A 16,128-nucleotide genomic window follows, 5' to 3' on the forward strand; every position below is an offset into this window, starting at 1 on the left:
CACAAGTCAGCACCTCTTTTAAAGGGATCCTATTATGCTCTTTTACAAAGTCTTGATTTTGTTTTAGGGATGTACTAGAACATGCTCTAATGATTGGTGGTTCGAAAAACACATTATTTTTCACATAATTTACATTATTACAATACCTTTCTTCCCAGCCTGGCACAAACAGCTCGATTAGTACCGGGTTTGATGAAGGCTCGCATTCCGAAAAACAAAATGTGTTAACAGCTTAGACAGTGTTTCAGTACTGCCATGCCCCTTGGCAAAGCAGCAAGTTCCTCTGTTCTGGTGTATTTAAGGATGGCGACAATATTGCCATATCAGTTTGAGCCAGTTTCAGACCCCGAGAATACTGAGCAAGAGGACTGCGCAGAACCTTTGCACGCATGGATATTGCAAGAGATATTAGAGTGTAACTAAGGTTGGGGCGATAGAAGATGACATTGTCCATCGCTGATGACTGATAGATATCACGATGTTGAGCCGGCATCGTTATTCAGAAAGAAAATGGTGTATGGAACCCGAACCCCTAAAGGAAATAAATTCGAGATGGGAGGACAATATATATGTCAATACTTTCGCTCGCAGTTATATCATTGGGTAATTATACTGTAGGCCAATATAAATTGCGGGCATCGGGGAGCCAGTATTATGACTGGCATTAAAAATGCTTTTAAGTGCACGATCGCTTTTTTGTTTCACTTTCGAGATTTATAATTGCATGTACTCTGTTTATATTAGGGAGCAGCGGTACTTACCACACATTTTACAAGATTAGATGTTTTGTCAGTGGTGGTCAGAATCTACAAATCATTTGCCATAGTCCTCAGTTATCTCTTCTACTTACTCTGTTTATGTGGTAATTTAAATTGTATGTACTATAAGGTAACAGGCAACCATTAGCAGACGTTATTCATTTTCCGTGCCTTTCTGAATACAAATTCATGCTTCAGGCACACACCCCACTTGCTGAAAAATAACTGCATTTACTATGTACAGATAAGTGCGAAGGTTATATGTATTATGTTTATTGTTCTTTAATTCTAACATTATAACATGAATTGCAGTGAAATTGATATACAGTTTAATTTATTTATACCATAGTCTCATTAATGTAAATACAGTTTAAATTCTGCAGATTACATCATCCAGTATTGTACTGTCAGCAATTTATAAAGACATTTTCATAAATCTAACATACATATTTACATACATAATTATTCAGGTACATGTGTAATAACTGTGTTAAAATGTCCAGCAAGGTAGAAAACATCTGCTGCAAGGAAATTCAAAAGGAACGGGGCTGAAAAAACAACATTTCTTCGATATTGCGGAAACTTGATGCCACAGCAGCACTTTTTGTTTGTCATCTTGTCTGATGCACTCAACCATGTCACAATCTCGGCCCTCCCCACCCCCCAACCATTTGAATTTACGTAAGCGGGAATTATTTTAATGATATTCCAATGGGCTGCTTTGTGACATCACAAAACCCAGAAAACAATGCTGTAGTCCAAACAAGGCGTTCGTTGTAGTTCTTGGAAAGGGATTTAAAAAAAAATAATATATCTCCCTTTGGAGTGGACTTTGAGATTTGGAACTTTGTAGATTGTTTTTTTTTATGCCCAAACATACACACTACACACTGACTAAAATTCAAAAAGTGAAAAAGCATAATAGGACCCCTTTAAATCCACAGTCTGTTTCAAAGATACAATCTTTATTTTTAAAGGTATAAGATGTATGAGTAATTGTCACTGTGATTAAGTCATATCTGTCTGGCTCCCATAGGGTTGGGTTAGATACAGCTCTTACTGTTTTATTATTGCCATGGAAAGCAAGTCTTTTAATGAGGCCAAACTGAACTGTGAGCAGACAGGAGCTCGTTTGGTTGATGTTGCCAACAGGTAATGCAGACTATATTTGTAGGTAATGATATAGGGTACATCTGAACTAAAGGTACACCTCAGAAAAATGTGTTTCTCCTTCAGGAACTCGAGCAGCGTTGAACGCTATGGGAACACCTTCAGCGTGACCACACTCTGAATCACATGTGTAATCAGTCCAATAGATGGGCGAGACGTCACGGGCGAGTGACATAATAACCAAGAAGTTATAAAAGCATGTGTGATGGAACCGGCGTCCGCTTTCTGTTATTCAGCAAAGCGCTCTGTGTTTTGTCAGTCACTTTCTCTGTTTGTAAGTCTTATTTGGTGTTGTTTGTCCCAATAAGCTCCTCAAAAAGTAAAATAAGCATGTCTAAAGCTGAGGCAAAGACAAAGCACTTACAGGGTTAGTTCACCCAAAAAATTTAATAAGGCTGCATTTTAAACCCCCCTGAGGCATCCTAGGTGTATATGACTTTCTTCTTTCAGACAATACAATCGGAGTCATATTAAAAATTGTCTTTGATCTTTCAAGCTCTATCATTGCAGTCAGTGGGTCTTGCATTGCTTCAGTCCAAAAGAAGTTAAATAAAAAGCACCCATCCATAAAAAAAAAAAGTGTCTCACATGGCTCCGGGAGGTGAACAAAGGCCTCCTGTAGCGAATCGATGCATTTTTGTAAGAAAAATATCCATATTCAAAACGTTATAATCTCTTTAATCTAACTTGCGCCAACAGTTGTACACAGAAGCAGTTCCGGGAGCATGATGTTTGAGGTCAGCATCGCCCCAGTATGAGGAGCTGTTGGAGGTGATAACTCGCACTGTGGCCAAACATCAACAAGCCAAACCGCAGAAAAATAAACTAGATGAGCGTTTTCTGTGGGCCTGGCAACCACCTCCATCCCGGAGCCTGCCTTCTTTCTCCAATCTCCACACAGAGGTGCCGAGATTGTGGGCAAGGCCATTCTTGGCCCGCCTCTTTATCCCCACTTCCGATTACTATGGCAATGTTGTGGGGTTGAAAGAGCATGGTTATAGGACGATGCCTCGGGTTGAACAGATGCTCGCTAGCTATCTGTCCCTGGGTGCGGCATCATCCTTGAAGGATGATCATGACCACAGGTGAGAGTAGGAATGTAGATCGACCGGTAAATCGATAGCATCGCCTTGCAGCTCAGCTCCTTCTTTACCACGACAGACAGGTACATCGACCGCATCACTGCAGAAGATGCACCTATCTGCCTGTCAATCTCCCGCACCCTCCTTCCCTCACTCGTGAACAAGACCCCAAGATACTTGAACTCCTCCACTTGAGGCAGGAGCTCTCCACCAACCTGAAGGGGACATGCCACCCTTTTCTGGCTGAGAACCATGGCCTCGGACTTGGAGGTGCTAATTCTCATCCCAGCCACTTCACACTTGGCTGCAAACCGTCCCAGTGCATGCTGAAGGTCCTGGCCTGATGAAGCCAACATGACAACATCATCTGCAAAAAGCAGAGACGAAATCACGTGGTCCCCAAACGGGACACCCTCTGACCCCTGGCTGTGCCTAGAAATTCTGTCCATAAAAGTAATGAACAGGACCGGTGATAAAGGGCAGCCCTGCCGAAGTCCAACATGTACCAGGAACAAGTTTGACTTACTGCCGGCAATGCGAACCAAGCTCCTGCTCCGGTCAAACAGGGACCAGACAGCCTTTAACAGAGGGGCCCCGTACCCCATACTCCCGGAGCACCCCCCACAGGAGGCCGCGAGGGACATGGTCGAATGCCTTCTCCAAATCCACAAAACACATGTGGATTGGTTGGGCAAACTCCCATGAACCCTCCAGCACCCTGGTGAGGGTATAAAGCTGGTCCACTGTTCCATGACCGCGATGAAAACCGCATCGTTCCTCCTGAATCCAAGGTTCAACTATCGGCCAAATTCTCCTCTCCAGTACCCTGGCATAGACATTCCCAGGAAGGCTGAGGAGTGTGATCCCCCTGTAGTTGGAACACACCGTCCGGTTTCCCTTCTTGAAAAGAGGGACCACCACCCCAGTCTGCCATTCCAGAGGCACTGTCCCTGACCTCCACGCGATGCTGCAGAGACATGTCACCCAAGACAGCCCCACAACATCCAGGGACTTGAGGTACTCAGGGCGGATCTCATCCACCCCTGGTGCCTTGCCACCAAGAAGCTTCTTAACCACCTCGGTGACTTAAGTTTGGGTGATGGACAAGTCCACCTCTGAGCCCTAAGCCTCTGCTTCCTCAACGGAAGGCATGTCGGTGGGGTTGAGGAGATCCTCGAAGTATTCCTTCCACCGTCCGACAATATCCCCAGTTGAGGTCAACAGTTGCCCACCTCCACTGTAAACAGTGTTGGCAGGGCTCTGCCGGAGGAGGGAGTTGAAAATCTCTCTGACAGGGGGCTCAGCCAAACGTTCCCAACAAACCCTCACAATATGTTTGGGTCCACCGAGTCTGTCCAGCTTCCTCCCCAGCCATCGGATCCAACTCACCACCAGGTGGTGATCAGTTGACAGCTCCGCCCTTCTCTTTACCCGAGTGTCCAAGACATACTGCCGGAGGTCAGACGAAATGACCACAAAGTCGATCACCGACCTCCGGCCCAGGGTGTCCTGGTGCCACGTGCACTGATGGACACCATTATGCTTGAACATGGTGTTCGTTATGGACAAACTGTGACTTGCACAGAAGTCCAATAACATAACACCACTCGGGTTCAGATCAGGGGGGCCATTCCTTCCAATCACACCCCTCCAGGTGTCACTGTCACTGCCCACGTGAGCGTTGAAGTCCCCCAGTAGAACGATGGAGTCCCCAGTCGGAGCACTTTCCAGCATCCCTGCCAGACACCCCAAGAAGGCCAGGTACTCTACACTGCCATTTGGCCCGTAAGCACAAATGACAGTGAGAGACCTATCCCCGACCCGAAGGCGCAGGGAAATGACCCTTTCTTTCACTGGGGTAAACTCCAAAACATGGCGACTGAGCTGGGGAGCTATGAGCAACCCCACACCAACCTGCCGCCTCTTGCAGCGGGCAACTCCAGAGTAGCAGAGAATCCAGCCTCTCTCAAGGATCGTGGTTCCAGAACCCAAGCTGTGCATGGAGGTGAGCCCGACTATCTCCAGTCGGTACCTCTCAACCTCCCGCACAACCTCAGGCTCCTTCCCCGCCAGCGAGGTGACATTCCACATCCCTAAGGCCAGATTCCGTGTCCAGAGATCAGGTCGTCGGGGCCCCTGCCTTCGACCGCTGCCCGATCCACATGGCACCAGCCCTTTACAATTCCTCCCGCAGATGGTGGGTCCACGGGAGGTCAGCCCCACGTTACTTTTTCGGGTTAAGCCCGGCTGCACCATGCCAGGCGACGTCACTGTCCTTGTTTGTTGGTAATCCATAAAGGGCTATTGAACCGCTCTTAGTCTGACCCGTCACCTAGGACCTGTTTGCCTTGGGAGACCCTACAGGGGGCATATAGCCCTGGACAACATAGCTCTTAGGATCATTCGGGTACTCAAACCCCTCCACCACGATAAGGTTGCGGTTCAAGGAAGAGTCCGTGGGAGATCGATCCAACTAACTGCCCAGTTGGTACAGTGCTGGAGTTCCTGCAGGCCCGTTTTTCCACAGGGTTAACCCACTCCACCCTAAAGGTTTATGTGGCAGCCATTGCGGCCTACCACACTCCTGTTGGTGGCCAGTCAGTGGGCTGACACCCCCTGGTGACACGTTTCCTCCACGGTGTGCTGAGACTGAGGCCCGTAGTACGATCTTGCATCCCCCTCTGGGACCTGGCTGTGGTGTTAGAAGCTCTTTGTAACCCTCCATTCGAACCTATTGAAGAGATTTCTGATCGCTATCTGACTATAAAGACTACCTTTCTTCAGGCGATATCTTGTCTAAAGAGAGTTGGGATCTGCAGACCCTCTCAGTAGCCCCTTTTTATCTTGACTTTGCGCCCTTGTCAGGCCAAAGTATTTCTCTACCATTGAGCGGGGTATGTCTCTTAGGTTCACACTGTTACACCACAGCCTATCGTGCTATAAGGCTTCTGTCCTCCTCCCTTCAGGGAGCCTGACCAGCAGAAGCTTAACTGTAGAGCTGCCCTGTGGAGAAGGTTGGACCAATTGCTTGTGTGCTATGGTCCCCTTAAGAGGGGTCTTCCCACTACGAAGCAGACACTCAGTGGGTGGATAGTTAATGCCATTACTATTGCCTACGAGTCCTCTGATATCCCCTCGACCTCTGGGGGTCAAGGCTCACTCTACTAGAGGAGTGGTGGCCTCCAAGGCCTTTCTAGCATGTGTGTCTATGCAGGTTTGTCCACGCCCCTTACGTTTGTCAGGTTACATGGCCTAGACATGAGAGCCACTCCGGGCTCTTCTGTTCTCTCGCCCTCGCTTCCAAAACGGGGCAGGGATTTGTGAGTCTGGCAGCGTGGGCATTTTTGTTTCCATAGCATTCGACGCAGCTTGAGTTCCTGAAGGGGAATGTCTCCAAGTTACGCATGTAAGCATGGTTCCCCAAAGGGAATGACACACTGCGTCTCAGGCCATACTTCCAGCATCCCTGCAAGCACTTGCTTCATTCCTAGAAGCTGACGCCGGTTCCAACGCACATGCTTTTATAGCTTCCTGGTAACTACTTCACCCGCCCGTGATGTCTTGCCCATCTATTGGACTGATTACACATGTGATTCAGAGCATAGTCATGCTGAAGGTATTCTCATAGCGTTTGAAGCAGCGTCTCGTTCCCTTCGGGGAACTATGGTCACATGCATAACCTGGAGACGTTTTCATTACTCCTATAGTGTACGACTGCAGAAAATATAGATATCATTTTATGATTTTATGATTTTATTGATAGAGCAACACATGGAAAAAATAAATCATAAAATGGGTTGTTTAATTAAAAAAAAATATATATTTACCTGCTTTGGAAACATTACAATAAACACTGCTATTAGAGATAAAACGAGCAAACCTGGAAAAAGACTTAAAGATTTGGGGAGGAAAAACGAGATTCTTAGTGAGTTCCAGGAAATTATTTATGGGATATATATATAATTATAATTTTATAAAATTATATATTATAAATTAAATCTGTAATATTTTACCCGGGTGCACCTTTAGCCCTGCTGTACCCTACTATTCATTATATATATGCAATTGCCAGTGATTTATTGTGCAGTTCAGAACATTTTTTGTTTAGTGCCTGTTTTTTGTTTGTTTGTTTTTCTTCCTTTGCTTGAATTTGTTTGTTTTGATTCACTTTCTGGATTTAATCCATTCCTACTTTTCTATATTAAGAATATTTATAGACTACTTTAATTGTGCACAATGCAAATAATCTCTGTTAATGTGGCATTATTATATTCATCTTTGTTTACTTTAGTAAACACTTTTTCATTACTGTCTGTATGCATACATTCATATAACAATCTTAAATGATATGTCTTTAATTAGGTATGAGAATGCTTTTCTCATTAGCTTGGTTGGTCTTAGGCCTGAGAAGTATTTCTGGATTGGCCTAACTAATACTGATCGACTTGAGCGCTTCCAGTGGAGTAATGGTGATAAAGTCAGATTTACACACTTTAATGTTGGCATGCCAGGTATGTTGATTAGTAATCACAGTTTTTATGAAACTTTGAAATTTTCAAATTGTAAATATTAGGTATGATGCTTTGATTGTATAACATGAAGCCATGTCTGAATCTACCTGAATCCAAATCTAATTTTTGTTCTTTTTCTTTTCACTTTGTAGAAAGGCACAGAGGTTGTGTTGGCATGTTAACAGGAACTTCAGCCGGATTATGGGATGTACTGGACTGTAACAGTAAACAGAAATACATCTGTAAAAAAATGGCAGAGGGTGTTACTACCACACAAGTGCCCCCAACTACACAGCCTCTCAGCTGTCCAGCTGAGTGGACTAAAAAAGATCCAGGCAATTGTGTTCAGGTAAATGTGCACAAATACATTCCTTCCTCAAGAAGTGACATGTAACACCCATACCAGAGGTTGATTTAACAAGAAATGTCCTGCCATATACTAAAATGAATTAGCATATATCTATAAATTTTGTCCATTATTTATAATCTGCTTAGTGGTTAAATTGAACATAAAAGTAATTCAGAGTGCTATATATAAAATAATTAAAAGATAATAGTCAAAAATAAAAATAAATAAATAAATAAATATATATATATATATATATATATATATATATATATATATATATATATATATATATATATATATATATATATATATATATACACACAGTGCTGTCATTTAATGTCAATTAATCACAAATTTTTTTCTGAAATTAATTGTGATTAAATATGATTAATCCCACCTAACATAATATACTTTTTTGGGCCAAATATTAACGGGTCTGGGCGGTGCGGATTTAATTGATATTATCACGGGTGACGGGTCGGATCTGGTGCTGAACTTTGCGGGTACGGGCGGGGGCGGGTCTCCAAAAATGGACCCGTGCAGGACTCTGCTACAGGTACACCAAACTGAGACAAACGAGAGACAGAGACATGGCAAGCCGGGCACACTGGCGCCATCTTGTTTTTACTATGTAGTATGAGTAGGGATTAATAATTATGTTTTAGAAACAGAAGGTCCTGGGTTTGAGGCCAGCAGCTGTGATTTTATTTGGGGATTTGAAAGGGACAAGTGTCATTAAGATGGTGAGGAGGAAATGTTGGAGGATGAGTAAATATGCTTTTATGAAAAAAAGAGAAGGAGAAGGATGAGATTAGAAGGGGAGGAAACGGTGTCGGGGAAAGTGGAGTTGGAGTATTGATTAACAAATATGATTTAGAAACAGAAGGGCCTGGGTTTGAGGCTAGCAACAATGATCTTTTGATCATTTTAGTTTTTCACTAACCACACACAAACACTGTTTTCTCAAAAAACAGGTTCATGCTGCTCACATATTATTGTAGCAAAATATGTGCTGAATACAGTGTTATCAGACTTTAGCCATTAATATGTTTTTAAGATACTAAAAAAAAAAAAAAAAAAAAATGTCAGAGCATGTCAAAACTTCTCCAGGGCCCCAAAACACCCTCAGACCCCAGAGGGTTAAAAAGCCGAAACACCCAATGAATCTCAGGTACACTACTGATGATGTGTGTCTTAGTAATCTTATTTATTTATCTATTTATTTGCTTTGAGAGAATAACAAAATTTAATTTAGAACCTAAGCCAGAACAAGGACTGAAGAGTTCAAATTGAGACTTAAGGATGGCTTGGAGAAAAGGTATTCTAGCCATACATCTGAATCTAAAACCTAAAGTTACCACTAACAGGGGCAAATATAAGAAACTCTAGACCTATACCTAAGCCTAGACCTAGAACTTAGCTCTAACAGGGGCAAATATAAAAAAAAAACTCAAGCACTATACCTGAGTCTATACCTAAAACGTAGCCCTAATAGGGGCAGATGTAAAAAAAAAAAAAAAAAAAAAAAACTCTAGCACTATACCTGAGTCTATACCTAAAACATAGCCCTAACATGGGCAAATATAAGAAATTCTAACCCTATACCTGAACCTAGACCTAAAACTCTATATAATATAATAGACTCTAGTCTGGTACCTAATCTTAAACCTACAGGTGCTGGTCATATAATTAGAATATCATCAAAAAGTTGATTTATTTCACTAATTCCATTCAGAAAGTGAAACTTGTACGTTATATTCATTCATTACACACGGACTGATGTATTTCAAATGTTTATTTCTTTTAATTTTTATGATTATAGCCGACAACTAAGGAAAATCCCAAATTCAGTATCTCAGAAAATTCGAATATAACTTAAGACCAATACAAAGAAAGGATTTTTAGAAATCTTGGCCAACTTAAAAGTATAAAAATGAAAAGTATGAGCATGTACAGCACTCAATACATAGTTGGGGCTCCTTTTGCCTGAATTACTGCAGCAATGCGGTGTGGCATGGGAGTCGATCAGTCTGTGGCACTACTCAGGTTTTATGAGAGCCCAGGTTGCTCTGATAGTGGCCTTCAGCTCTTCTGCATTCTTGGGTCTGGCATATTTCATCTTCCTCTTCCCAATACCCCAGAGATTTTCTATGGGGTAAAGGTCAGGCGAGCATGCTGGCCAATTAAGAACAGGGATACCATGGTCCTTAAACCAGGTACTGGTAACTTTGGCACTGTGTGCAGGTGCCAAGTCCTGTTGGAAAATGAAATCTGCATCTCCATAAAGTTGGTCAGCAGCAGGAAGCATGAAGTCCTCTTAAACTTCCTGGTATACGGCTGCGTTGACCTTGGACCTCAGAAAACACAGTGGACCAACACCAGCAGATGACATGGCACCCCAAACCATCACTGACTGTGGAAACTTTACATTGGACCTCAAGCAACATGGATTGTGTGCCTCTCCTCTCTTCCTCCAGGCTCTAGGACCCTGATATCCAAAGGAAATGCAAAATTTACTTTCATCAGAGAAAATAACTTTGGACCACTCAGCAGCAGTCCAGTCCTTTTTGAAGCGAGACGCTTCTGACGCTGTCTGTTGTTCAAGAGTGGCTTGACACAAGGAATCTGACAGCTGAAACCCATGTCTTGCATACGTCTGTGCGTAGTGGTTCTTGAAGCACTTACTCCAGCTGCAGTCCACTCTTTGTGAATCTCCCCCACATTTTTGAATGGGTTTTATTTCACAATCCTCTCCAGGGTGCGGTTATCCCTATTGCTTGTACACTTTTTTCTACCACATCTTTTCCTTCCCTTCGCCTCTCTATTAATGTGCTAGGACACAGAGCTCTGTGAACAGCCAGCCTCTTTTGCAATGACCTTTTGTGTCTTGCCCTCCTTGTGCAAGGTGTCAATGGTCGTCTTTTGGACAACTGTCAAGTTAGCAGTCTTCCCCATGACTGTGTAGCCTACAGAACTAGACTGAGAGACCATTTAAAGGCTTTGCAGGTGTTTTGAGTTAATAAGCTGATTAGAGTGTGGCACCAGGTGTCTTCAATAATTGAACCTTTTCACAATACTCAAATTTTCTGAGATACTGAATTTGGGATTTTCCTTAGTTGTCAGTTATAAACATCAAAATTAAAAGAAATAAACATTTGAAATATAACAGTCTCTGTGTAATGAATGAATATAATATACAAGTTTCACATTTTGAATAGAATTAGTGAAATAAATCAACTTTTTGATGATATTCTAATTATATGACCAGCACCTGTAAACCTAGCCCTAAATCTAAAGCTTAATAGAACCTGAATATAAAGAATTCTAGCTCTGTACCTAATCTTAAGCCTAGTAAGTACATGTAGGTAATTAATATTACTCAGTACTTAAATCTATAATAGCTGCCAGGCCCGATAGGGGTCTGGAAAGCGAATCAATTGCAAAAAAAAAAAAAAAAAAAAAAAAAACGGTTAAGAGGTTGTGCTGTCTTTGCTTTCCAACTTGCACATTACCTGTCCTGCCACCTGTAGTCATTTATTATTGGGTCTGTACAGTTTTTTCCTTGTTTCCATCAAAGGTCCATCTCTTCTATAATCATGGTTTTATGGGAGCCATGTTAGAATGGGGTAAAAAAAATAGACTGATTGATAAAAAGATTAACTTTTTAAGCCCCTTCTGAAAAAGAGCAATCTTGATATAGCATACTGAACAACTAAAGACCAATATAAAATCTTCCTTTTATAGACAACATTATTGAAAAGGTAGTCTTTAATCAGCTGAACAAATACTTAAACTCAAATGGATACCTGGACAATTTTCAATCTGGTTTTCGACCACATCACAGCACAGAGACAGTGCTCATTAAGATAATAAATGATATCCACTTAAATTCTGATTCGGGCAAATTAATCTAGAATGCTGCTGCCAGAATTCTGATTAGAACAAGAAAATCTGAGCATATCACACCAGTCCTCAGGTCCTTACACTGGCTTCCAGTTATATTTAGGATTGATTTTAAAGTACTTTTACTTGTTTACAAATCACTCAATGGCCTAGGACCTAAATACATAGCACATTTGTTCACTGAATATAAACCTAACAGACCACTCAGATCATTAGGATCGAGTCAAAAATATACCAAGGGTATCACACAAAACAAGGGGAGTCCGCTTTTAGTTACTATGCTGCCCGCAGTTACATTTACATTTAGTCATTTAGCAGACGCTTTTATCCAAAGAGACTTACAAATGAGGACAATGGAAGCAATCAAAATCAACAAAAGAGCAATGATATACAAGTGCTATAACAAGTCTCAGTTAGCTTAAACGCAGTACACATAGCAAGGGCTTTTAAATAATATAATAAATAAAAAGAAAACAGATAGAATAGAAAAGAATAGAGCAAGCTATTGTTAGAGGTCTTTTTGCATTTGTTAATTGTATAATAAATGAAAAGAAAACAGATGGAATACAAAAAGATTAGAAAGCTAGTTAGATTTTTTTTTTTTTTTTTTTTTAAGAATAGAATTAGAATAGTGTGTTCTAAAGTTAGAGGGTCAAATAAAGATGGAAGAGATGTGTTTTATGCCGATTTTTGAAAATGGCTAAGGACTCAGCTGCTTGGATTGAGTTGGGCAGGTCATTCCACCAGGAGGGAACATTTAATTTAAAAGTTTGTAAAAGTGACTTTGTGCTTCTTTGGGATGGCACAATCAAGCGACGTTCACTTGGAGAACGCAAGCTTCTAGAGGGCACATAAGACCGAAGTAATGAATTTAGGTAACGGGGTGCAGAGCCAGTGGTGGTTTTGTAGGCAAACGTCAATGTCTTGAATTTTATGCGAGCAGCTATTGGTAACCAGTGCAAATTGATAAACAGAGGTGTGACGTGTATTCTTTTCGGCTCGTTAAAAATTAATCTTGCTGCCATGTTCTGGATTAATTGTTAAGGTTTGATAGAACTGGCTGGAAGACTCAAATGCAGCACGTCTCAACATGGAATCAGTTGAATCAGCTTCCAGAAAAGATCAGGTGTCTCATTTATAAACGCTGAAAAGTAATGAAGTAAGCAACAAAATTTCATTTCAATATACACATTTACATTAAATATTCCACTCTCATTAGTGGAGATAAGCACTGAAAATACATTAAAGTCATTGCGCAGAAGTTAAACAAAAATTATATGAATTTAGACATATTTAGTGGAATGCGCTTGATTACTTTTCCTGTGGCATGCTGTTTTAATGACAGTGAGGAGTGATATAGGTGCACAATAATTCATCTTTAAACTAAACTGCAAATCTCATGCTATGCGAAAATATTTTTATGAGAACAATAATCAATGATGCGCACTTACCTCGATATTATGGCAGACACTGCTGGATTCTGTGGTCGAATGGTCCATTGTCCGGTTTGAATAGGTCAAATGATAAGAGCTTACTGCACTACCGCAGCTGCACGGAGGTGTTGATGCCGTGTGAAGGCATCTCCACAACATTGTGAAAAATACCACTGCATTTAAAGGATACAACTTGAAGAAAATGGTCATTTGCATTTTTTCTTTTTAAAATAGGCTACTTTGTCAGTGACGCGCCGAGTCAGACAATTCTATTTACATTGCAATACATATAGGCTAAAAATAGTTAAAAGATGTTCACCTTATCAGCAAAACTCCATAAATTTGATGTGAATCGTTAAAACAATTGAAATACTATTTGACCAGTGGAAAAAAATGAGACCAACTCTATTCTAAAATATTTATCTGAGAATTATTTTAAACAGTTTTGTTTTTATGGATTTTTATTTGTATATGTTTATGCTAAAACATAACAAGGTTACTGGATGATTTTTAGCAAAAAAATACAAAATTGTGTATGGCAAAAAATGGCACTTATAGTCTGTACATCATATTTCCTTAATGTCTTGTACCTTTAACGGTGTTAAATATGGTGTCACGTGGATGGGAATATGCATGGAAATGATATGCAGATGAAGTTATGCATAGTAAAACTAGGCGTTGTAAGCTCCATATATGGTGATTTAGGGGAGGAGTTGAGGTGGTGATGGACATACGCACAATCTTCCCTGACTGGGATTTATAAAATAATTTTTTTCGCAGGTTCTAGCTTTTGTGCATACATACACTTTTAGGATGAAATCTACAGAGAGTTTTATAAATGAGACCCCAGATGTGCCAAAACAATAGTCACATTCAAATGCAGACTCAAAACTCATCTGTTTAGCTGTGCATTTATTGAATGAGCACTGTGCAATGTCTGAACTAATTGCACTATATTTTATGTATAATCATTTTCTATTCTTAACTTTTAAATTCATTTTAAACCTCTTAAATCAATTTTAAAATCATTTTCAAAGTTTTTTTTTTTTAATTCCTTGTTTTATTGTTGTGATTGATTTTTTTTTTTCTTTTTTTTTTTTATGTAAAGCACTTTGAATTTCAAATTATAAAATGTGCTATATACAGTAGGTGGCCAACCAGATTGTGCTTTCTACTGCCGCGTCTGCAAAGTGCATTTGCAGCTTTTGACCGCTGAGTGGCGCTTTAACCACAAGTTTTCAAACAAACGCATCAAAGCACATTTTCGCAAATAGCCGTGAGCTTTGCCTCGCTGGTGTGTTACATTTGATGGCTGCAGTCAGAGGAAAATGAAAGAAAAACACTGTAGTTAAAATATTTAATATTCACAAGTGAAACTTTAGTAGCCTACTTAAGTTATCTTCGTTTCTTAGAACGAATAGAACAGAAAAAACACGCACATACTTTATTCGTTACCTGTCATTTATTTTGACATAACTACTTGGGGAAAAGATATCTGTCTGTACACTGATTAAAAATTTGTTGCCTGTTTTATAAATTATTTCCATTATTTTAGTAAAACGTGATGCACTGAATAATTTTGATCCAATTCTTTAGGCCAAACTAAAACAATAAACGAATAAATTAAACCTGGCCACGATTTAGATAAATCATTGAAACTGAAAAGAATGGATGGATTAATAGAATGTCCTCACGTTTAAACTCAAGTTCTCTCATTATAATCAACAAAGTGCACACGATGTAAAAAAAGCTTCATTAATTGACAACTTCAGTGATTTTAAAGGGAGCTTTCTTTACTTTACTTCTTTACTTTACTAATTTAATTAAAACTCCAAAAAAAGAATGCAGGAGTGCATTCTATTTCTTTTAATATCAGAGTGCAAGATTTGTTCGGCACATGATGCTGAGTGCGACGCACAACATTTATTCTTATTTGTCTACATATTTTTTCTTCATTACAAATCTTTTTTTGGTTTTATTTTGTATAATTGCCTGTAAAAAATTATTAACTTTGTAATGCATATGCAAAATGTGAAACTGCAATCTTATTCGCAGTCTATAGCATTTTATAATTATTTGTACAATAATATCTAACTTAACCTGCTTTGTATCTTTATTATTTAATGTAAAAGAGTGTAGCAAGGTTCTTGTGTGGGAAGGAAGAGGACAGGGTCGGCTTGACTGCTGACGGTGGTTTTTATTCTCATATACATAGTTCAAACAGATCGCAGTGCACACAACACCTAAACATAAACACAGTAATGTAATCACTTTCACTTTCGTTGAGGTTTCCAGCTCGGTCATGATCCCACCAGTCACCAGTCCTTCTCTCTCTCACACACTCCTGTTTCTCCTGGTGTTATATACTCTCTCCACACCAATTACTGAAACAAGACACTTTCACACCCGACTCTTTCTCCCGCTGCAGACTTCGCTGAACCACACCCCCCTTGCCACATACCCCAACCCCCATCCGATGCGTCTGTCTGCAACACAAAAGGGAGAGAAAAATCAGGAGAGTGTAACAACAGCCCGCCACATAGAGCAGCCTTCACTCGGGTAAAAGCCTGCTGACACGGCTCCGTCCACTGGACTGTATCTGGCACCTCCTTTTTAGTAAGATCAGTCAAGGGGCTGGTGAGGTCCGAATAATTAGGTACAAACCTTCTGTAATATCCCGCCAGCCCCAGGAACTGTCTCACTTCCTTTTTGATCTTGGGGCGCGGACAGTTCGCAACGGCTGCTGTCTTGTCAATTTGGGGACGCACCTGTCCATGCCCCAAGTGGAAGCCCAGATACCTTACTTCCACACGCCCAATCGCACACTTCTTCGGGTTGGCCGTGAGTCCGGCCCCCCTCAGCGATCTCAAGACAGCCCTCAGATGCTGCATATGCCGCTGCCAGTCATTACTAAATATAATT

At 40.8% G+C, this 16,128-nt stretch overlaps 1 protein-coding gene across 1 annotated transcript in view; it reads left to right on the plus strand.

The window, feature by feature from the left end:
• The window catches only part of mrc1a (mannose receptor, C type 1a), a 225,771-nt gene that overhangs the window by 119,208 nt on the left and 90,435 nt on the right, over positions 1-16,128 (plus strand). The window contains exons 10-12 of the mRNA XM_042728415.1: positions 1,795-1,910; positions 7,373-7,521; positions 7,674-7,870. Coding sequence (XP_042584349.1) covers positions 1,795-1,910; positions 7,373-7,521; positions 7,674-7,870 — 462 coding nt within the window. The remainder of the gene's footprint in view (positions 1-1,794; positions 1,911-7,372; positions 7,522-7,673; positions 7,871-16,128) is intronic.

The sequence above is a fragment of the Cyprinus carpio genome, chromosome B7 (genome assembly GCF_018340385.1).
Source record: "Cyprinus carpio isolate SPL01 chromosome B7, ASM1834038v1, whole genome shotgun sequence".
NCBI lineage: Eukaryota > Metazoa > Chordata > Actinopteri > Cypriniformes > Cyprinidae > Cyprinus > Cyprinus carpio.